This window comes from Gobius niger (assembly GCF_951799975.1).
Source record: "Gobius niger genome assembly, chromosome: 19".
Lineage (NCBI taxonomy): Eukaryota > Metazoa > Chordata > Actinopteri > Gobiiformes > Gobiidae > Gobius > Gobius niger.
Window position 1 is genome coordinate 17892368 of NC_136870.1, and position 18427 is coordinate 17910794.

At 40.7% G+C, this 18427-nt stretch overlaps 1 protein-coding gene across 12 annotated transcripts in view; it reads left to right on the forward strand.

Moving 5' to 3' along the window:
• Nucleotides 1-18427, forward strand: part of tanc2b (tetratricopeptide repeat, ankyrin repeat and coiled-coil containing 2b) — a 201369-nt gene that overhangs the window by 172506 nt on the left and 10436 nt on the right. For all 12 annotated transcript variants that reach the window (XM_079577073.1, XM_079577070.1, XM_079577074.1 and 9 more), the window contains 14 exons: nucleotides 137-418; nucleotides 1978-2102; nucleotides 6580-6811; nucleotides 6951-7120; nucleotides 8067-8345; nucleotides 10058-10225; nucleotides 11358-11518; nucleotides 12258-12366; nucleotides 12523-12645; nucleotides 13219-13455; nucleotides 14085-14291; nucleotides 15030-15123; nucleotides 16904-17037; nucleotides 17989-18112. In XM_079577073.1, coding sequence (XP_079433199.1) covers nucleotides 137-418; nucleotides 1978-2102; nucleotides 6580-6811; nucleotides 6951-7120; nucleotides 8067-8345; nucleotides 10058-10225; nucleotides 11358-11518; nucleotides 12258-12366; nucleotides 12523-12645; nucleotides 13219-13455; nucleotides 14085-14291; nucleotides 15030-15123; nucleotides 16904-17037; nucleotides 17989-18112 — 2445 coding nt within the window. The remainder of the gene's footprint in view (nucleotides 1-136; nucleotides 419-1977; nucleotides 2103-6579; nucleotides 6812-6950; nucleotides 7121-8066; nucleotides 8346-10057; nucleotides 10226-11357; nucleotides 11519-12257; nucleotides 12367-12522; nucleotides 12646-13218; nucleotides 13456-14084; nucleotides 14292-15029; nucleotides 15124-16903; nucleotides 17038-17988; nucleotides 18113-18427) is intronic.

The window sequence follows — 18427 nt, forward strand, 5'->3', positions numbered from 1 at the left end:
TTCAGGTGGGGGTTAAGAGGTTAAAGGCTTTTATTCTGCCTATAATTCATCTAAACCTATCTTTACCAAGAACAATAATCCTGCTGTGGGATCTTGAAATGTGGTCCAGTAGCTTTTCTTTGCTCTTCCCAAACAGTACGATTTGCCCCCTACCGGCCCCAGGACATCGCCCTGAAGCCACTGCTGTTCGAGGTGCCCAGTATCACCATGGACTCTGTGTTCACGGGGCGGGAGTGGCTCTTCCAGGAAATAGACGCGTACCTCAACCACTCCAACAGCGGCTCCAACCCCGGGGTCATCATCGTGGGGAACATCGGCTTCGGTAAAACGGCCATCATGTCCAGACTGGTGGCTCTGAGCTGCCACGGGACGCGCATGAGGCAGATCGCGTCGGACAGCCCCCAGGCCTCGCCCAAACGTAAGCGTCACACATACAGTATACACTACATATGTGAATATCTGAAGGAGTAATAGCATAGGATCAAGAGTAATGCACTTGAAAATTATAACTAAACTAGACGGGGAAAAGTCAGCTAATCTCGCATCTGACACAAAAATCATTGAAGTGACTCTTCAAATTAATTTAGGTACATTTACTCAAGTATTCAAGTTTATTGTTAAATATAGTTTTTTGGGAGTAGTCCTGGAACAAAAACTCAGTTAGAGATCCTACATAACTAATATTAAATTAAAATTGGCTAAGAGCATTGCACTAAAATATATTTTAGCAAGTTAATCCAAACAAACTCTTTATTCTCTTGTAATGCTTCATGTAAGTTTTGGTATTGAAGTCTGGGGAAATACTTATAAAAACATATAAACACACTTATTGTAAAAAAGCTTTAAGAATTGTCCATCAAACAGGGTTTCGTGCATTAAAAGTAGAGGATTTGATCAGAACTCTCCTGATAATATATAAAGTAAAACATAATCAGCTTCCTTCAAATATTCATAAGATGTTCAGAAACAGAGATGAAAGATATGAATCCATCTGGTCCACACCTCCTTTAAGAGTCTTTAAAGAGACTCAGAAGGGGGAAGATCTTTGGAATGACCAAGATGAGGAACTTAAGGTTAGCACCTCATTTGAGCAATTCAAACATAAATGTAAAAAAGCAATACTTGATGCTACTGACAAACCATGACCTAAAATGTTGCATGTTTGCGTCTTAATAATGTGATAGTATGCATATATGGACTTTATTGTAGCCATGCTTTACTATCAATTGTATCAATGAAAGGAAATGAATGTCAACAGCTATGTTTTGACAATGTATGAGGGGGTAGGCATTTATAAGTTTCCTTCTGCCTTCTCCCTTTGGGAATATTGTTGTTACTAATATAATGACTCTATCTGTGACCTTGCAGCCCAAATAGGCCAAATACACTAAACTAATCTTTCTATATAGAAGTAACAATACTCTTTCTTGAGTAAACATTTAGATATTCGTTTCACTGTGTGTAATTCTGAAAGTGACCTTTACCTCATTTTTATGGTGCCATTTTTGGACATAGTATTTACATGTCGTTAAACATTGTGTCTGTCCTATTACATCAACTCAAAAACACATCTCAGACTTGTACACTTAAACAGTTACTCAGTTGCCAAGTATTATTTTCAATTCTGTATTTTGTTGGGTCACTATAGTAACAATACTTTGGAGTAAATATTTTGTCTACTCTTACTACCTTTGTCCAGTTTATTCAGGTGTAGGCACTTTTTATATACATTTTTATAATAACAGTTTTTACTACTTAAAACATGTGCTATTATCTCCCACTAGTCAGCGTTAAATTAATACAAATATATATATAATGTGCTCCGGCTGTACATAATTCAGTCCTACGTGTAAGTAATAAAAGACAGTTATGAATTGCAAACTGGCGAGGAAACACCAGCCGTCTCACTCCAAACTTGAATCTTCAGGCGCACGTCGGCAGCTTCCTGTAAGCGTGTTGTGTGCATCTTGTGTCCAGATGGAGAGGGCCTTCCTCTCACCCAGCCCCAGCCCTCGCATGGCACCCTGGGAGGAGGCAGCTGTCCTGGGACCCCTGAGATGAGGAGGCGTCAAGAGGAGGCCATGAGGAGGCTCGCGTCTCAGGTACTGAATCTTTTAATCCCAGTTTTTTTAGGGCAGTTTTTCCCAATTTGCAAATGGACTATCAAGAAAAACATCACGGTCAGAAAGGCAATACTGTATGATATATCACCCAATGAGTTCAATAAAATTCAGGCATTTATTTTATAATGGGGGATTTTAATTACACATAAGCTTTAGGTTTGTACATTTGATACTTGAAGAGCGATGGCCCATGGTTTTAAAGAAGACCTAAGTAACTTGTTTTCCTTAATAAATCCTTTTCATGGTCCCTCTGGGGGTAATACAAGTGTGAATGGGATGATTGGGGGTCTTTCATCTCCCCCTGGTATCTGGCCAGAAAACCACAATTGCAACATTCCCTGCTCCGGGTCGGAGGCTCAATACACACTAATAGAATCCTGAAGAAGAGGCTAACAGGCTAATAGGCAAAGCTAACTGTGGGCTAGCACCACTTAAACAGTATTTACAGCCAAGTTTGAGTGAAAATAATTAACTCCATTGTGTAATTGGATGTACAATATCCCTCTCTCCCTTTGTCTTTTCTGTCAGCGTAGTATTTACTCTCACGGACAATTAATGAGTAAAAAAACTTAACATGCTACGACACTTGCAGTGGCACTTATGGCCTCTAGGGGCATGAGTTGCTTAGTTCTGCTTTAAATTCCTTTGTTCTGAAAGAAATCATGCATCAGACCAGACTAGATGGGTTATCATAACGTTTTATCACTAATAAAAAGCAGGTGGACACATTTTTATACCTAATCACTTCATGATATTATAAAAATTTGACTTTCATTTGATCGAACTTATCTGAAAGCGCCAGCCCATCTGCTGCCGTTTTACCTTTTATCATCGTTATTTTCATTCCAACTGTGTAAAAAGTCTTTTCCTAAGGCGTCCCGGCCCGGTCCAGGTGCTGTCGATCTTTGAAATCTTTGAAAAGAGAGCCAAAGTTGTCTTCCTCCCACCGGTTTTCACTGAGCTCTGCAAGCCTCTCGCTCCACTGGTGGTAAACTTCAAAACACACATGCAGATGAATTTTGTCTTTCGCTTTGAAATGTTAAAAGCCACGCGTATCACCCGTTAAATATCGACATGAAGCGATTTTTTTATCTGTTTGAAATGCAAAAAAAGAAGAAAAAAAAGATTCCTCTCGTATTCTTCGTCACACCTTTAAGCCCCTCCCCTGCCGCTCAGCCATCTGCAACCCTCGCCGCGGCCTGATATATTATGCAGATGTGTTTAAAAAAGAAAAAACAACTTTGCCAGGGAGCCTTATGAAATATTTAAAACCTGCAGAAAGCCATTCCCAGCCAGGCGATTAGATCTTGTTAACTCTGAGCATTAATAATTGAGCCCCACTCCCGTTTTCACCCCTTTGTTTCAAACCCCTTTGTTCATCTGTGACCGAAAAAATTACCATTTCAATTTGATTAATCTTTCATCTTTTTTCATCGTAGCCTCCGATCACCTTCGCGAGGTTTGAAATTCCAACTATGATCTTTGCTTCCTTATATGGAAACACCGGCAGTATTTTCCGGCATTAATTACATAGAAAAATAAAATCAGTACATTTGGATAGTGTGCGTCGGTACGGAAGGATATTACATTTAACCGCTTAACCCCCACCTGAACCGAGCACTTTTTCTCCAGTTTGGCTTTACCCAAATCTAAAAGCTTCTTGAATAAAGTGTCATAATAGCAACAAAAGTGAGATAGAAACAAGTAGAAAAATGCAACAAAAACATGACCAAATATGTGATGAAGCAGTGACGCAAAAGTGATGAAACCGCAACAGAAAAGCCACAAAAGTGACGAAAAATTGGTAAAAAAAAAAAAGGGACAAAAATGTGTGACGAAAACGCAACAAAGAGCAATAGAAAAGGGACAAAGACGCAACAAAAAAGCCACAAAAGAGCAACAGAAAATTTACAAAAAGAAGATGAAAATGTGGGGAAAAAATGAGACGAAAACGCAACAAAAAAGCAATGGAAAAAAATGTCAAAAAACTGGCAACAACGTGAGGAAAAAGATCCGTTTAAATTAGTTTAATAGGTCTTCGCTTTCAAATGAGGCGTTACACTGGCCTATAGCCTGTTACGTTTTAGATTTGGGTAAAGCTGAACTGGAAAAAGCACACTTGGTTAAAGCAGAGGTTAAGGGGGTGCAATTTAGGGCTGGATAATTTTGCAAAATGAACTGAGAGATAATATTTTCTGACAAGGATAGCGATTGTGACCAGATTTACAAACTCTTTTCTCTTTCTTTTTCCCCATTATTATCAATAATCAGTCCATTGTACATATTTTAAACAACCTCTTAAGCACCATCTATTTCCATCCATTGGCACCCGGTAAAATTTGACTGTCATTTTTCCAAATGAACTTCCTGAATGACCAGGTTATATGTTTGTTTAGTGTGACGTCACGAGTTCCGCTTCCAGGTCCTAGCATACCGGCTAATATGCGAGAAAAAAACATTAAAAACTCTTAAAAACAACAAGACTCAGACTCATTAGCCCAAAATGCCGCACCTACTGCTAAAAAAGTATTATTTACTAAAGTCGGTACTTCCGGGGTTAGCGTAGCTGCTGCGCCGTTAGCATTCATCTCCGCTAAACTGGAAGTACCGATTTTAGCAAACAATACTTTTTTAGCAGTAGCATTTTTGGCTAATGAGGCTGAGAAATAAGTATGTTCAGTCACTCCCCGTTGAGTTTCAGACATATTGATTGTTGTATTAAAGATTTTTTTGTAGTTTCTCACACATCCAAGACCCCGGAAGTAGAGCCATGACGTCACCACTTAACAAACGAATTCCATCAATGGATTTTTTTCTTCCCTGATGGGCATTGTCCAAGATGGCAATGCCAGGATTCATCGGGCTCACATTGTGAAAGAGTAGTACAGGGAGTCCAAATCTTAACCCCATTGAGAGTCTTTGGGATGTGCTGAGAAGGCTTTGCACTGTGGTCACACTCTCCCATCATCAATACAAGATCTCGGTGAAACATTAATGCAACACTGGATCGTTTGCCATTGCAGAAGCTTTTTGAAACAATGCCACAGCGAATGCGTGCTGTAATCGAAGCAAAAGGCGGTCCGACTTCTTTTTCCGGTCAGGCACAGGTGGTGCAGAATCTGAGCTGCACCGAATCTGTTCTTTAATGTTTAAGGTCACCGTTTTCTCTTGTCGTAACCCGTCTCTTACACGCAGGCGAACATTCATTTTGATGTTTCAAGTTCATGAGTGTGAAATCTAACAGCTTAACACTTGACTCCTTCGTGCCTCAGTCATCTCACACATGCGTAAGCTCACTCCGACTCGCGACAGCCGGAAGCAATGAATTATTAATAGCAGAAAACCGTACAGCGAAGCGATGAGTATTATGTCCCATTATATTGTAAGCGTACACCATGAAGACAACTATATGTCCCAGGTGACTTGCAGCAAGACTAGACATGGAGGGGAAAAGTGGTACCAGGGAGCCTAGTCAAAGTTCAAAGTAAGCGTCTTCTTCAGTTGCGTCACATTTGGGGGCTGGAGACGCCATGCTGGATGCTCACAATGGGCCCATATGAATAAATCTATATATTTTTTCTCATACTGATTCAAATAAATACTTTGCTGATTCTTTTATCTATCCAAACTCCAAACTTTCTTTGCCTAGAAATCCAGCAAACAGGAAGCGGAGTAACCAGTCAGTGATTTGGGCCCAGGACATTCTTGTCAAGGCGATTTTTTTATTTCCTGATTAAATAAAGGTTTGAATGAACTAATAAAAAACTGGCAGATGTGAGCTCTTGTTATTAGCGGTTTCTGAGCTAATAAACAAATGTGATTGCACGGGACCATTTGAGTTTTCTTGAGCAATGAGGGCGACTCTCCCCAAGTCCCATGACAATTATTGAGATTGACCAAAGCAAAGATTTCAATTAATTGCCCAGTGTCGATAGGCTGAGATCGGTGTCACGTGACTTGTACTCAATATGGATCCTTCAATAATCACGTGTCCGATTTAAAGTACATTGCAGAGCAGAAGGTCGTGTTCAGAGTAGGCTACATCCAATTAAATGTAAATACAATCAATAAAGCATAATATACATACATAATCATTGTAGAATCGAATTGAAGGCGAAGAGTGCAAATAAAATACTTTCAATCACATACACAACTAATTGGACTGTTGATTACAGTATTTATTTATTGTTGATCTGATTTGTTATTTCAGTTACATTGTGAACAGCACTTTGTTTGACTGTCTTCTGCATAAACAAAGTAGGAGAGACTTATAAAGGAGATAGACATAACCTTCATTATTCTACAGAACTAAACCTCGACTGCAATGGGTCTGATCTAGAAATATGGCCTACACCCGTCGTTCCTGTTACCTCACCAAAAATGTTTCAGCAGCTTTACCTTCTCATCCCTCCAGCAGTGGCCAGTCTAACTGTTCCCCACTCTATGTCTCCCCCAGGTGGTGGCGTACCATTACTGCCAGGCGGATAATGCTTACACTTGTTTGGTGCCTGAGTTTGTCCACAACATCGCGGCTCTGCTCTGCCGCTCTCCGCACCTCGTGGCCTACAGGGAGGCGCTGCTGAGGGAACCACATCTACAGAGTGTCCTTAGTCTGCGGTCCTGTGTCCAAGACCCAATGTCCTCATTCAGGAGGGGCATACTCGAGCCCCTGGATGCACTTTATAAAGGTGATTGTCCGAGGCACTTCTTATGTAACTGTTCTAGTGTTTTCTAAATGGATGTAAGAAATATGGACAGCCAATGATTCAGTGATTCAGCATTCATTTCTGGAGGCTAATCTTTTTTTTGTGTGTGTGTGTGTGTCAGAGAGGAAGATCAGCTCGGACGAAGATCTAATCATTCTAATAGACGGCCTAAACGAAGCAGAGTTTCATAAGCCTGACTACGGAGATACCATCGTGTCCTTTCTCACAAAAACTATCAACAAGTTCCCACACTGGCTCAAACTGGTGGTCACAGTTCGAACTACACTACAGGTAACCTTCAACTTATACAGTATTTATACTACTTGTCATTACTCTTACTCAGAGTCCTACGAGCACATCGTTCAATAATCCCACTTTTTATGATACAATCTTCTGTTTGTGGTTCACATGCCATATTTTGTGCTTCTTGTGACTTTGTTTGAGTCAAATGAGAATGATATAGCTTAGCAAAATGTATTCATAATGGACATTTTGAACAGTGAACACAGATTATTTATATTCTTGTTTATGCACTACCGTTTTCGAAAAAAGCAAAAGTATCGAAAGCAAGTTTTGATGCTGTTGGACCAGGGACCGCATTAACGGAAGTGACTTAGTTGTTTCAACTCAAAGTAAATGATTTTTTGCCAATTTTACAATAATAATTGTGTGTTTTTTTCTTCTTTTTGCCCCAATTTTTCCTAATTTTTCATGTTTTCCCCCTAATTTTTACTCATTTTTATTACTAATATAATATGACTATTTCCCACAAATTATTACCAATTTTCCCCCAATTTTGTCCCCCCCAAATGAGTCTTATTTTTTGCTAAATTTTTCCCCAAATAATTCCCCATTTTTGACACGTCCCCCGACATTGGAGATGAACCCGATTTTCCACACATAATTGTTCTGTTTTCTGGTCCTAGATGACAAATATTTTAGTATAGGTATCGGAAAAAGTATCGTTCGTGCATCGGTATCGAAAACCAAATACCGTATAAGTACTGGCATCAAAGTAAATGTAATGGTACCCAGCCCTATTCTTTATATTGTTATAGTAGTTGTTTTTAAAGAAAGATTCAAAGGAGATTTAGCAGGCCCAAGGGTACAGCTTATGGGATCCTAATAAACAAACAACAAACAAAAAATAGTCATAATCTTTTAATATTGCCAGTAATGTAGACTGTTTATCAATCCATCTTAACATCATCATCATTAATGCCATCTTCGTTTCCAGGAGATCACAAACCCGCTGCCGTTCCACCGGATATCCCTGGACAGCTTCGAGGAGAACGACGCCATAGACCAGGACTTACAGGGCTACATCCTGCACCGGATCCACAGCAGCCCCGAAATCCAGAACAACATCTCCCTCAACGGCAAAATGGACAACACCACGTTCGGGAAACTCAGCACGCACCTCAAGGCTCTGAGCCAGGGCTCGTACCTGTACCTCAAGCTCACCTTTGACCTCATCGAGAAGGGCTATCTGGTTCTCAAAAGCTCCAGCTACAAGGTGTGGGTCAGGAGTTTTACATTGCGCTGTTTTTGTGTGTTCTCCTCTCTCTGTCTGGTTGAGTTTGTTCTGGATGCTCTGGTTTCCACTATCAATGCAATCGGCTAATTCTGCAGCTAAGGAGGCCCCGCTACAGCTTCTGATGAGTCACACAGAGCCACTGAAACAATTTGAAATTACGATGCAAAATATACATTTCCATAAAGAGCCTTAAAGGTGCACGATGCAGCTTTATATGTGAAAAATAAAGTTGTCATTTGCGTATATATTTGACCTTGTAGTGACCCAGCGGCTGTATGAGTGGTCAGCATGTCATCTCTACTTTTGATCATGGTGGTCTCCATATCGCTCCAGGATCAATTGTTCTGTAGGTTTTCTTGTAAGAGCTGTGAAAACCTTCCAAACAATTGATCCTGGAGCGTCCTAGAAACCCCCGTGATGGAAAATAAAGGCGCCATGCTGACCTCTCATACAGCCACTTGGGTTGCTATAAGGTAAAATACACATAAATATATATATTTTTTCCACATAAAAAGTTGCATAATGCCCCTTTAAACCTTAAAATTAGCCCAGTGGGTAACACTTTATTTTACACTACCCTTGATACATTGTCCCTAACTAGATTTAGTACAATGTAATGTGCTCTGTAACCATCTGTATATAACTTGTACTTATGGGATACATACACAATAGAATAACTTGTATTAGTAGTTTGTCGGTACATAATGTAATAAGACCTAATCCTAACCTTAAGCCCTAACCCTAAGTGTCTCGTGTCCTATTACATCATGTACCTACAAAGTATCGAAGTATACAAGTTATTTCATTGTGTATCTAGCCCATAGTTACAACAGTTATTACACATTGTTACAGAGCACATTACATTGTACTTAATTTTGTTACAATTATCAAGGTAGTGTAAAATGAAGTGAAACCCCTGCATTTCACCTCTAACGCATTTTCTCCAATTTGGCATTACCTAAATCTAAAAGCTTCTTGAAAAAAAAGGCGATGAAAAAGTGGGAAAAATGTGATGACCACACGGCAGCAACACAAAGTAAAAGATCCATTTAGATCAGTTTTGTCGGTCTTAGCTTTCAAATGAGGTGTTAGACTGGTCCAGAGGCTGTAAGCTTAACATTGATTGAAAAGCCAGTCCAGAACTATGTACATAACCAAGTACTTAACAAGGTCAGGGCTAAAACAGGACTGAGTATGATAAACATAGGGAGCATAGCTTTATTAAGAGTAGACTTCTGAGTACTGGTAAAAGTACAATGTATACAGAAGTCACTGCAGTAAATGTAACAAAGTAAATATCTCCTATTCCTGTCCACCTCTACCGTATACAGTGATAGGTGAGCTCGTTCAACAACCACTTACATTTAATGGCATGATTTATTCGCATAATGTTGCCTTTGCCACACTTGGGACCCGACACTTTTTGATAAATAATACAATTGTACGGCTCCACTGCAGGTTTTGTAATGAAATATTTTATCTCGCTCTTCCAGGTTCATTTAATTTCATGTATTCAGGAAGGCTTCCAGAGTCGGTGAAAAAAGAAAAAAAAAAGAAAAGACAATTGATAAATTCACATTCAGCGGGCGGAAAAAGCTGATGCCGTGCAAACAAGATGCATAATTCATATCGGGAGAGTTGATCCAGGCCCAAATCCGCATTACCATTCACGGGGTGTGTTTGATCCTCAGGTGGTCCCGGTGAATTTGGCGGAGGTGTACCTGCTCCAGTGCAATATGCGCTTCCCCACGCAGTCCTCGTTCGAGCGGGCGCTGCCTCTGCTCAACGTGGCTGTGGCCTCTCTGCACCCGCTGAACGACGAGCAGATATACCAGGCCATCAACGCCGGGCAACTCGAGGTAATGGCACGGAAGTATATACTGTGTGTACTGTACTTACATGGCTTGTACTAGTTTGAATAGTTGTCGTTATATTTCCTGCAACTTGACTCTGATGTATTAAGTCTGTGGCTCTCAAATGGTGGTCCTTCAAATTTAGACTTTATTCACTTTAACTATAGATTTCATTTATGCTTTAGTAATAGTAGTAGTAGTAGTAGTAGTGTTTTTCTTTTTAACCATGGTTTTCACCCAGTTTAAACATAATTTCGTCAAATTTAGGTCTATTTGAGAACCTTTTTAAACCTGATTTGATTTATGCCCGGTGGTAATCAGAAGGGAAAATATTTTATGAGGTGGTACTTGGTGTGAAAACTGAAAAGAGATCACTGTTCCAGGAAGCATCGTTGGAGTATGATGTTCTTATTGTACAATTCAGTTTTAACACTTATGATTTATTCATCAAGACAGGTGCTAAGTAGCAAGTGTAACCTTGAAAATAGCATGAAGCTATTTGAGGACATGTTGCACCCATTTCAGCATCAAAAACTGTCAGTATCATAGTATTAGGGCCCCAAATGTAAACGAGCAAATACTGCCTGAGGAAAAAACAATTATATGTGATTTTATTATGATGTTTTTTTACTACATACAAAGGGAAATACTTAACCTGTTACCTGCTAGGGTTTGGGTTAGGGTTAAGGTTAGTTAACCCTAATCAGGATATAATTAAGTTAAGAACGGCAAATATAATGTAAGTTCTGTTTCACTCACACAGATCTCACACATATTTTTAGAAACTAGAAGGTGTTGGCTTTCAAATTAGGCATCACACTGGCATATATTCTGTAAGATCTCCAGTCTATACGCTTTGAGATTTGGATGTAAATAATTGTTTACCCTAACCATAACCCTAAGGTGGCATTTAAGTGGTTAAAATGTTACACTGATCATTTCACATTTATTTTTGGCAAGTTTTAGCCACTTTCAGACTGTATCAATGTCCTTCTAAATGCATAGTAGAGTTATTGAGATGATTTACTGGGAATACTGTAAAGGTTATCATGTGTAAAGAAGAGGAAGGACACTGAATTCCGACCTCCCTTTTACCTTTATTCAATTGGATGATAGTAAATACTTTGTGTGGTTCCAGGGTACGTTGGACTGGGAGGACTTCCAGCAGCGCGTGGACAACCTGTCTGTGTTTCTGGTGAAGAGGAGAGACGGCACCAGGATGTTCGTCCATCCGTCCTTCAGGGAGTGGCTGATCTGGAGGGAGGAGGGCGAGAAGACCAAGTTCCTCTGTGACCCCAGGTGAGGCCAAACAACGAGACTTTAACATGCACATCTTCATTGTAGTGGATGTTTGAGCTGTTTTGATCCAAACTGATGCATCTCAGGTCTATTAGCCAAAACATAATGCTTTCTGAATTTGATTTAGAGATCAGGTGAGCCCCAGGGTGTAACATAATGTTTGTGACTGCCTCAAGCCTGGTTAAACGATATAAAAGAAAGGGCGACGTCAAAAAGGACATTATTTGTAAATCTCAGGAACCTCAGGGAAGCAGGTTTCCAGGATAAAAAGGATATAAACACAGACACTAAAGAGTGATTCTGTTGACAGCTTATTAGGCTTTGAACATAAAAGTGTAAGAGCTAAGGCACTAAAACATTTTGATTTGTTATTGTCATTACGAAGTTGCAACAGTCGTTGGGAGATTGCGGAACAGAGAAGGTCATCACTGCCCTCTCTTTTATTTAGTCTATTGAAACCCTCTGCGGCAGCTCCAGCTTTGACACAGTGGGGTGACTCAGGCCCTGACGATGGGCTAAACAATTCTGAAAAATATCTAATTGCGATTCTTCTGATAAATATTACCATCAGATTTGTGATTTCTGTTTTAAATCAAGCTTATAGTGTATAAGAAACAATGCAACAAACGCTTGAACAGTTCTGGTTTTACATTAGACCCCAGGGAACTACATTGTAATAGTTTGCGGGGGACAATGCATTCCCTAAATAACTGACGATCTCTCTCTCTCTCTGCTGCAGGAGCGGACACACCCTCCTGGCCTTTTGGTTTTCTCGACTGGAGACCAAACTCAACCGACAGCAGACCATTGAACTGGGCCATCACATTCTTAAAGCACATATCTTCAAGGTATACAGTCTGCTCCAGTGTCTCTTTTCCCAAAAAAAAAAGTACAATTTCCTTATAAGATTAGTCCAACACTACCCGCTTCCTGTGTTTACACACCAAATCGCCTCGGCTCTCCTGCTCCAACAGTATTTAATATTTGCCTTTTCTGTGTTCAAGGGTCTCAGCAAGAAAGTCGGGGTTTCCTCATCCATCTTGCAGGGCCTGTGGGTGTCTTACAGCACAGAAGGACTCTCAGCAGCACTTTCCTCACTGCGAAACCTCTACACTCCGAACATCAAGGTAACTGCAGCCGTCGCTGTAAAGGAATAAATATATTTAAATCCGAATTTGATTTCTATGCCAGATTAGTCTTTTTTTTTTGTACCAAATAAAATAATAAAGTTAAGGTTAAAGCTTGGTTTTTAAAGTGTTGCTGCTACAGGAGACCATCAGTGTGAACATTTCACATGAATTTAAGTAGGATAAAACACAATAAATACTGGTAATCTTCAGGCTCTTATGGCTTGTTTTTATTTTGCCCCATCACAGCTTTTCTGAGATGTGTTTCTGTTTCCATCATCGCTGAATTTATTAATATATTTTTCATATTAATAGAGCTGTATTTTGTATTTATTTTGCACACCGTAATCAACACTCAAATGCTAAAATTCACAAGAATAGAAAGAAGCAGACTCCAATTGTAAACATATTTACTTTGTCCACATATTGACAATAAACTAAAAGGGAGAAAACCTTCAGTGAGATTCAGCAGTAAATAAATCATTTAAAATGGAGTAGGAAAAATGAATTTTGTTATGCAAGTCTGTGCAGCTGCATGTACTCAAAGTGCTATTTTTGCTGTTCTTGCTCCAGGTCAGTCGGTTGCTGATGATTGGTGGTGCCAATGTGAACTACCGCACTGAGGTGCTGAACAACGCCCCGGTGCTGTGTGTGCACGCTCACCTGGGATACATGGAGATGGTCAACCTGCTGCTGGAGTTTGGTTCCTGTGTCGACGCACCGTCTGAAAGTGGGCTCACACCTCTGAGCTACGCTGCAGCGGGAGGACACATGGCCATAGTAACCGCGCTGTGTCGCAAGAGAGCCAAGGTATGTTGGTTTCATCGTTTATTGTGATTGAGCTTCACAAATGCATTGTATAGCAGGTTCACTCCCTAACACGCTAAGACAAGCTTGAGTTTGTGGAATTTGTGAATCTAATTGGCGCATTTATAAATGAAATGGATGTACAGTAATGTATGTGTTATGTGTGTACATTACTGCTAACTCACTATTGGTTGGTGTACCAGCCTATGGACCACAGTGATAGTCACCAACAGCCACTTCAGTCAGTCTACCACACGGGCAGCTGTGGCAGCTTACTGTAGCTTACCACCACAGAGTATGGAGTATGGAATTATTTTTTTGATTTTTTGCTTCTATCAAAATAGGCTACCCATTTTCCCTTAATGATATAAATGAAGTCCCTTTATGAGTTCCTTAACCAAAATTCCCCGACACGTGTTTTTAATGGTGCACTTTTGAATTGAAATAATTTTGTTCTGTATTTAGGGTTGGACGTGCTCCTTGATCCCTCACCAGCATCTAATGTTGTCACAATTGATTAGGGATAAGAATAGATTCTGCGATCAAACATGGCTTTCCAAATCTGGTTTCAGCTGCGGACAATATCGCTAATCATATCCTGCATTGCGTCCTTGTTCTTGTGTGCTAAACAGGTGGATCACTTGGATAAAAACGGGCAGTGTGCTTTGGTGCATGCGGCGCTGAGAGGACACATGGAGGTGGTCAAGTACCTGATTCAGTGCGACTGGAGCATGGGGTCCCAGCAACAGTCTCCTCAGGCCCAACCGCAGGCCAGCTTCAGCAAGAGCCACGCCGTCCAGCAAGCTCTGATCGCTGCTGCCAGTATGGGCTACACCGAGGTACAGCGCCGGCTCATGTGGATAAATCATTAGAATGTCAGCCTTTTTATTGACTGCAAGTTTTGTTGGCGTCAGTGTCTCGACTCTGCTCCATCTAACCCCATGAATCACCTTCTCTCGCATCAAATAATTTCTTGACAACATTCATAAATCTGTTTTCCATCTGCATTTCAGCTCACACTTCTGCATCTCACTCCAGTATGCTTGCTATTCTCCTTCCCTGCCATAATGCACTGAACAACTGCAGTCTCATTTAGTCAGCATTTAGTATTGGTAACCGTTGGATTGATTCTTTTTTGGTTCTTTATTCAGTTTTAAACTGTTTTCACACAAATTTTATCTATTCTTTTTTTCCACCTATGGTTTGGGGGCTGCCTTTTCTCACGCTAATGTGGCTTTTTGACTAATCTAATGAAAGGTGAGGTGGAAAAAAGCCTGGTTTTGATCTTTTCTAACCTCGTTGAAACCTAATTCAGCCCATTTTATCCCAAACATGTTGATTAAAACTTCTGGTGGCTTTGATAAATAATTTTTGTGGAAATACTTGTGCAAAGGGTGAAAAATTACTAGATAGATACTTCAGTAGTAGATTTAATACATGATTCTTAATTGTATACTTGTTTTATGGCAGCATTTTAAGGTTGGACAAAAATGCCACTGTTAACTGTTATATTGCTTTGGATGATTATATTTCATATATTTTAATGAAGCTGGTGCCTGTATTGTTTCCCTGCTCAGATTGTGTCTTACCTGCTGGATCTGCCTGAGAAAGACGAGGAGGAGGTGGAGCGCGCTCAGATCAATAACTTCGACACTCTGTGGGGAGAAACTGGTGAGGATTTGTTTAAAGCTTTATGCCCGATAAAACCTATTTAAACTATGAATACTCTCTTTGAATGTTTAATTGTTCATATTGACATGAAAATCTCACCCCCTCTGGCTTCCAGATAGATGCCTTTGATGTTTTGAGCCTGAAATTTAGCTCCTTCTTAGAAATGCACTGATCTGTTTGATGCTGCAACAGAACATTGAGGCTATTACTGCGGTGTTAAAGACGTGCATTATGTAGCGATGGTTTTTTTGAGACTGTGAAACGGTTGCCCCAGACCGACACCCCGCTCCACGCACTGTACTATGATAAAGAATAGCGCTTTTCGTTTGGCGGTCTCTCTTGGAGAAAGTGAACCAAGGCCTGGTTTCAATTGGACTCGTGATTGCTTCTCAATGCCGTTCATAAGATTTATGCCTGTATCAAACTGCAAGCTCAAGCACAACATCACTGGCATCATGGAAATTGCAAAAAAAAATAATAATAATGCATTGAAATACCTTGGCATGAATTGATATTTTCTCATCAAAATCTTCCAAGAGCTGAAGCTTAGCTAACCTGGCTACCTAAGGATTGATCCAGAGATAATGTGACTGATGAAAATCTCTAAGGAGAAGTGCCAGACTGACTGTCTCAGTATAAAATACAATGATATGGTTGTTCTAGATAAAGAGGCTGGAGTTTTGCAACTTTAGATATTCATCTTACATCACTCAGTCTTCAGAAGTTGCACAAGTGACTTACACATACAGACACACAGCCTTTCTCCTTTATGTTTTCCAGTTTTCATAGTCACAACATCACAGTATATGGATGAAGTTTATTTGGTCATAACATGTTTTGATTTAAAGCTCCAGACTGACATTTTGACAATGTCAGTGTCTCTCAGGATATTGCACCTTCTGCTATTCCAATAACAATAAACTTGCCATATATTGCAGCACCCAGTTTCAAACAGTGAATGAATGATTCGTGTGCGGTTTCCTTTGCGCTGTGAGGCAGAGCTGCAGTGCGGAGATGGGAGATCGCTCCTCACTGCTGCGTCAGATGCTGATGGCAGTGCAGTGGTGTCATTGGAGCAGAGAAACTCACGGGGGGATAGGAGGGGGGGGTTAGTGACAATGCTCCTGGGCGCTTCGAAACGACCAGAGTGATTGCACAGAGGTGTGAAACGTAATGCATTGTGTCCTGAAGCTACGGCGTCTCGTGGCAGCCCCGTATTCCCACATCTTGTTGCGAATGCGAGAGTGGACTCGTGTTCAGTCATCTGCAGGTTATTGTTTTGACAGAGAGCGGTTCAGGAAGGTGATTTGAGGGCCCAGTTTTACCAGAGAGGTCAAGTGAAAATGCATTACGCTCCACATCACCCACAGGGAGGACATTTTACATTTGTAAGTGCAGGCTCGGCAAATCACAGCTTATTTCCTTACAATGAAGAGTCAGAGTGCACAGTCATCCTCTTGGGACCTTCTTCTGCTCACAGTTCACAGTATTCCAATTAAGGCCATTGCGCTTTTGTAGCTGTCTGTTTAAATGAGGCATCACATTGAACATATGAGCACTTCTATGCAGCCTTACAAACTTGCAATCAGAACCAGCGGTACATATAATGGGAAGCTGAGCATGTCTGTGTATTGCAAGTGTCTCCTTTGTCAAACTAATTTGCTTACATTTAGCAATTTTCTACCTGCACAAATGTGAGCCGTATTTGGGTATCTTTGTTCTGTGCAATGTTAGAATGGCAGACCTTCATCTCATAATCTTGGTTTATCTGTGCCTTCAGCTCTAACGGCGGCGTCGGGAAGGGGCAAACTGGACGTCTGCAGACTTTTATTGGAGCAGGGAGCAGCTGTGGCCCAACCCAATAGAAGAGGCATTGTGCCATTGTTCAGTGCTGTGCGGCAGGGACACTGGCAGGTCAGGCACATTCCTCAAACGCACTTTCACCTCGTGTTAAATGCTTTTCTTCAAAGGAACAGGCCACCGTTTTACCTTACTGAGATATGTTCTTACCTGAGCGTAGACGAGTTGATGCGTACCTGTCTGGTCTTTACGTGTGCGCTCAGTCACGCACAAAGACCGAAGATGTTGTTAGCATTCTCGCCTCTCCTCCTCTCCTGTATGGGGTCAAATGAGGTGAAGTTAGAAGCGACCAAGCTCTTCCAGGTTTTCCTCATTTCACTATGTTTATCAGATAAAAAGGGGAACTATATTGTAAGGCGTAATAACACCTTAGGAGCACTTTGACGTCCGCGCAGTAATATCTTCACTCCTATAGAATTTTCTGTGCGGACGTCCAAGTGCTCCTAAGGTGTTATTACGCCTTGCAATATAGTTCCCCTTTTTATCCACTTCAATTTAATCTTGTGTAACTGTACGTGGATCGTGGAACTACTCATGTGACCGTATTTAAATAGAGAAAACATGGCAGAGCTTGGTCGCTTTTAACTTCACCCTGTTTGGCCCCATAGAGGAGAGGAGAGGCTAAATGCAAAATGCTAAAACATCTTTGGTCTTTGTACGTGACTGAGCGCACGCGTAAAGACCAGACAGTTACGCGTCAACTTGTTTAAGCTCAGGTAAGAACATATCTCAGTATGGAAAAACGGTGGCCTATTCCTTTCACTACACTGAGATTGAGCTTGAATTCCAAGCTTCAAGGCCATTATAAAAGTCAACATCCAGAATTTGAACTGAAATACCCAAAAAAACACAACCACAAAGTGCAAATTACAATAGAAGGCTAGCAAAGGGGGGCATCGATTGGTTAAATGATCCATTTCAGGAAGTAGACAGATAATGAAACATATTAACACACAACATAAAATGTACTGTTTTTAATTGCTCTGAAATACCCGTGTGTGTTAGATCGTGGACTTGTTACTGACGCACGGAGCGGATGTAAACCAGGCAGATAAACAGGGTCGGACTCCACTAATGATGGCCGCCTCCGAGGGACATCTGGGCACTGTGGAATTTCTATTAGCACAAGGTAAACTGAGCTAAATATAGAAGGAAATGTTTCTCCCGTCGGTGACTCTGTTGCTGTGGAATGAATTTAAAGAACGCGATTTTAAGGGTTATCTCTCCTGTGTGTGCGATTAGAAAGTTTTTCTCCGCATTGCTTTACAAATGAAGGTCGTTAATAGCACCACACACCTATATTTATTGCTCATTTAATTTTTACGGGTGACTGAAGCGAAACCTATCCCAGCAACTATGGGAAAAGTGGGGCATTTCTTAACCTCTTAACCCCTACGTTAACCGAGTGCATTTTCTTCAATTCGGCTTTACCCAAATCTAACAG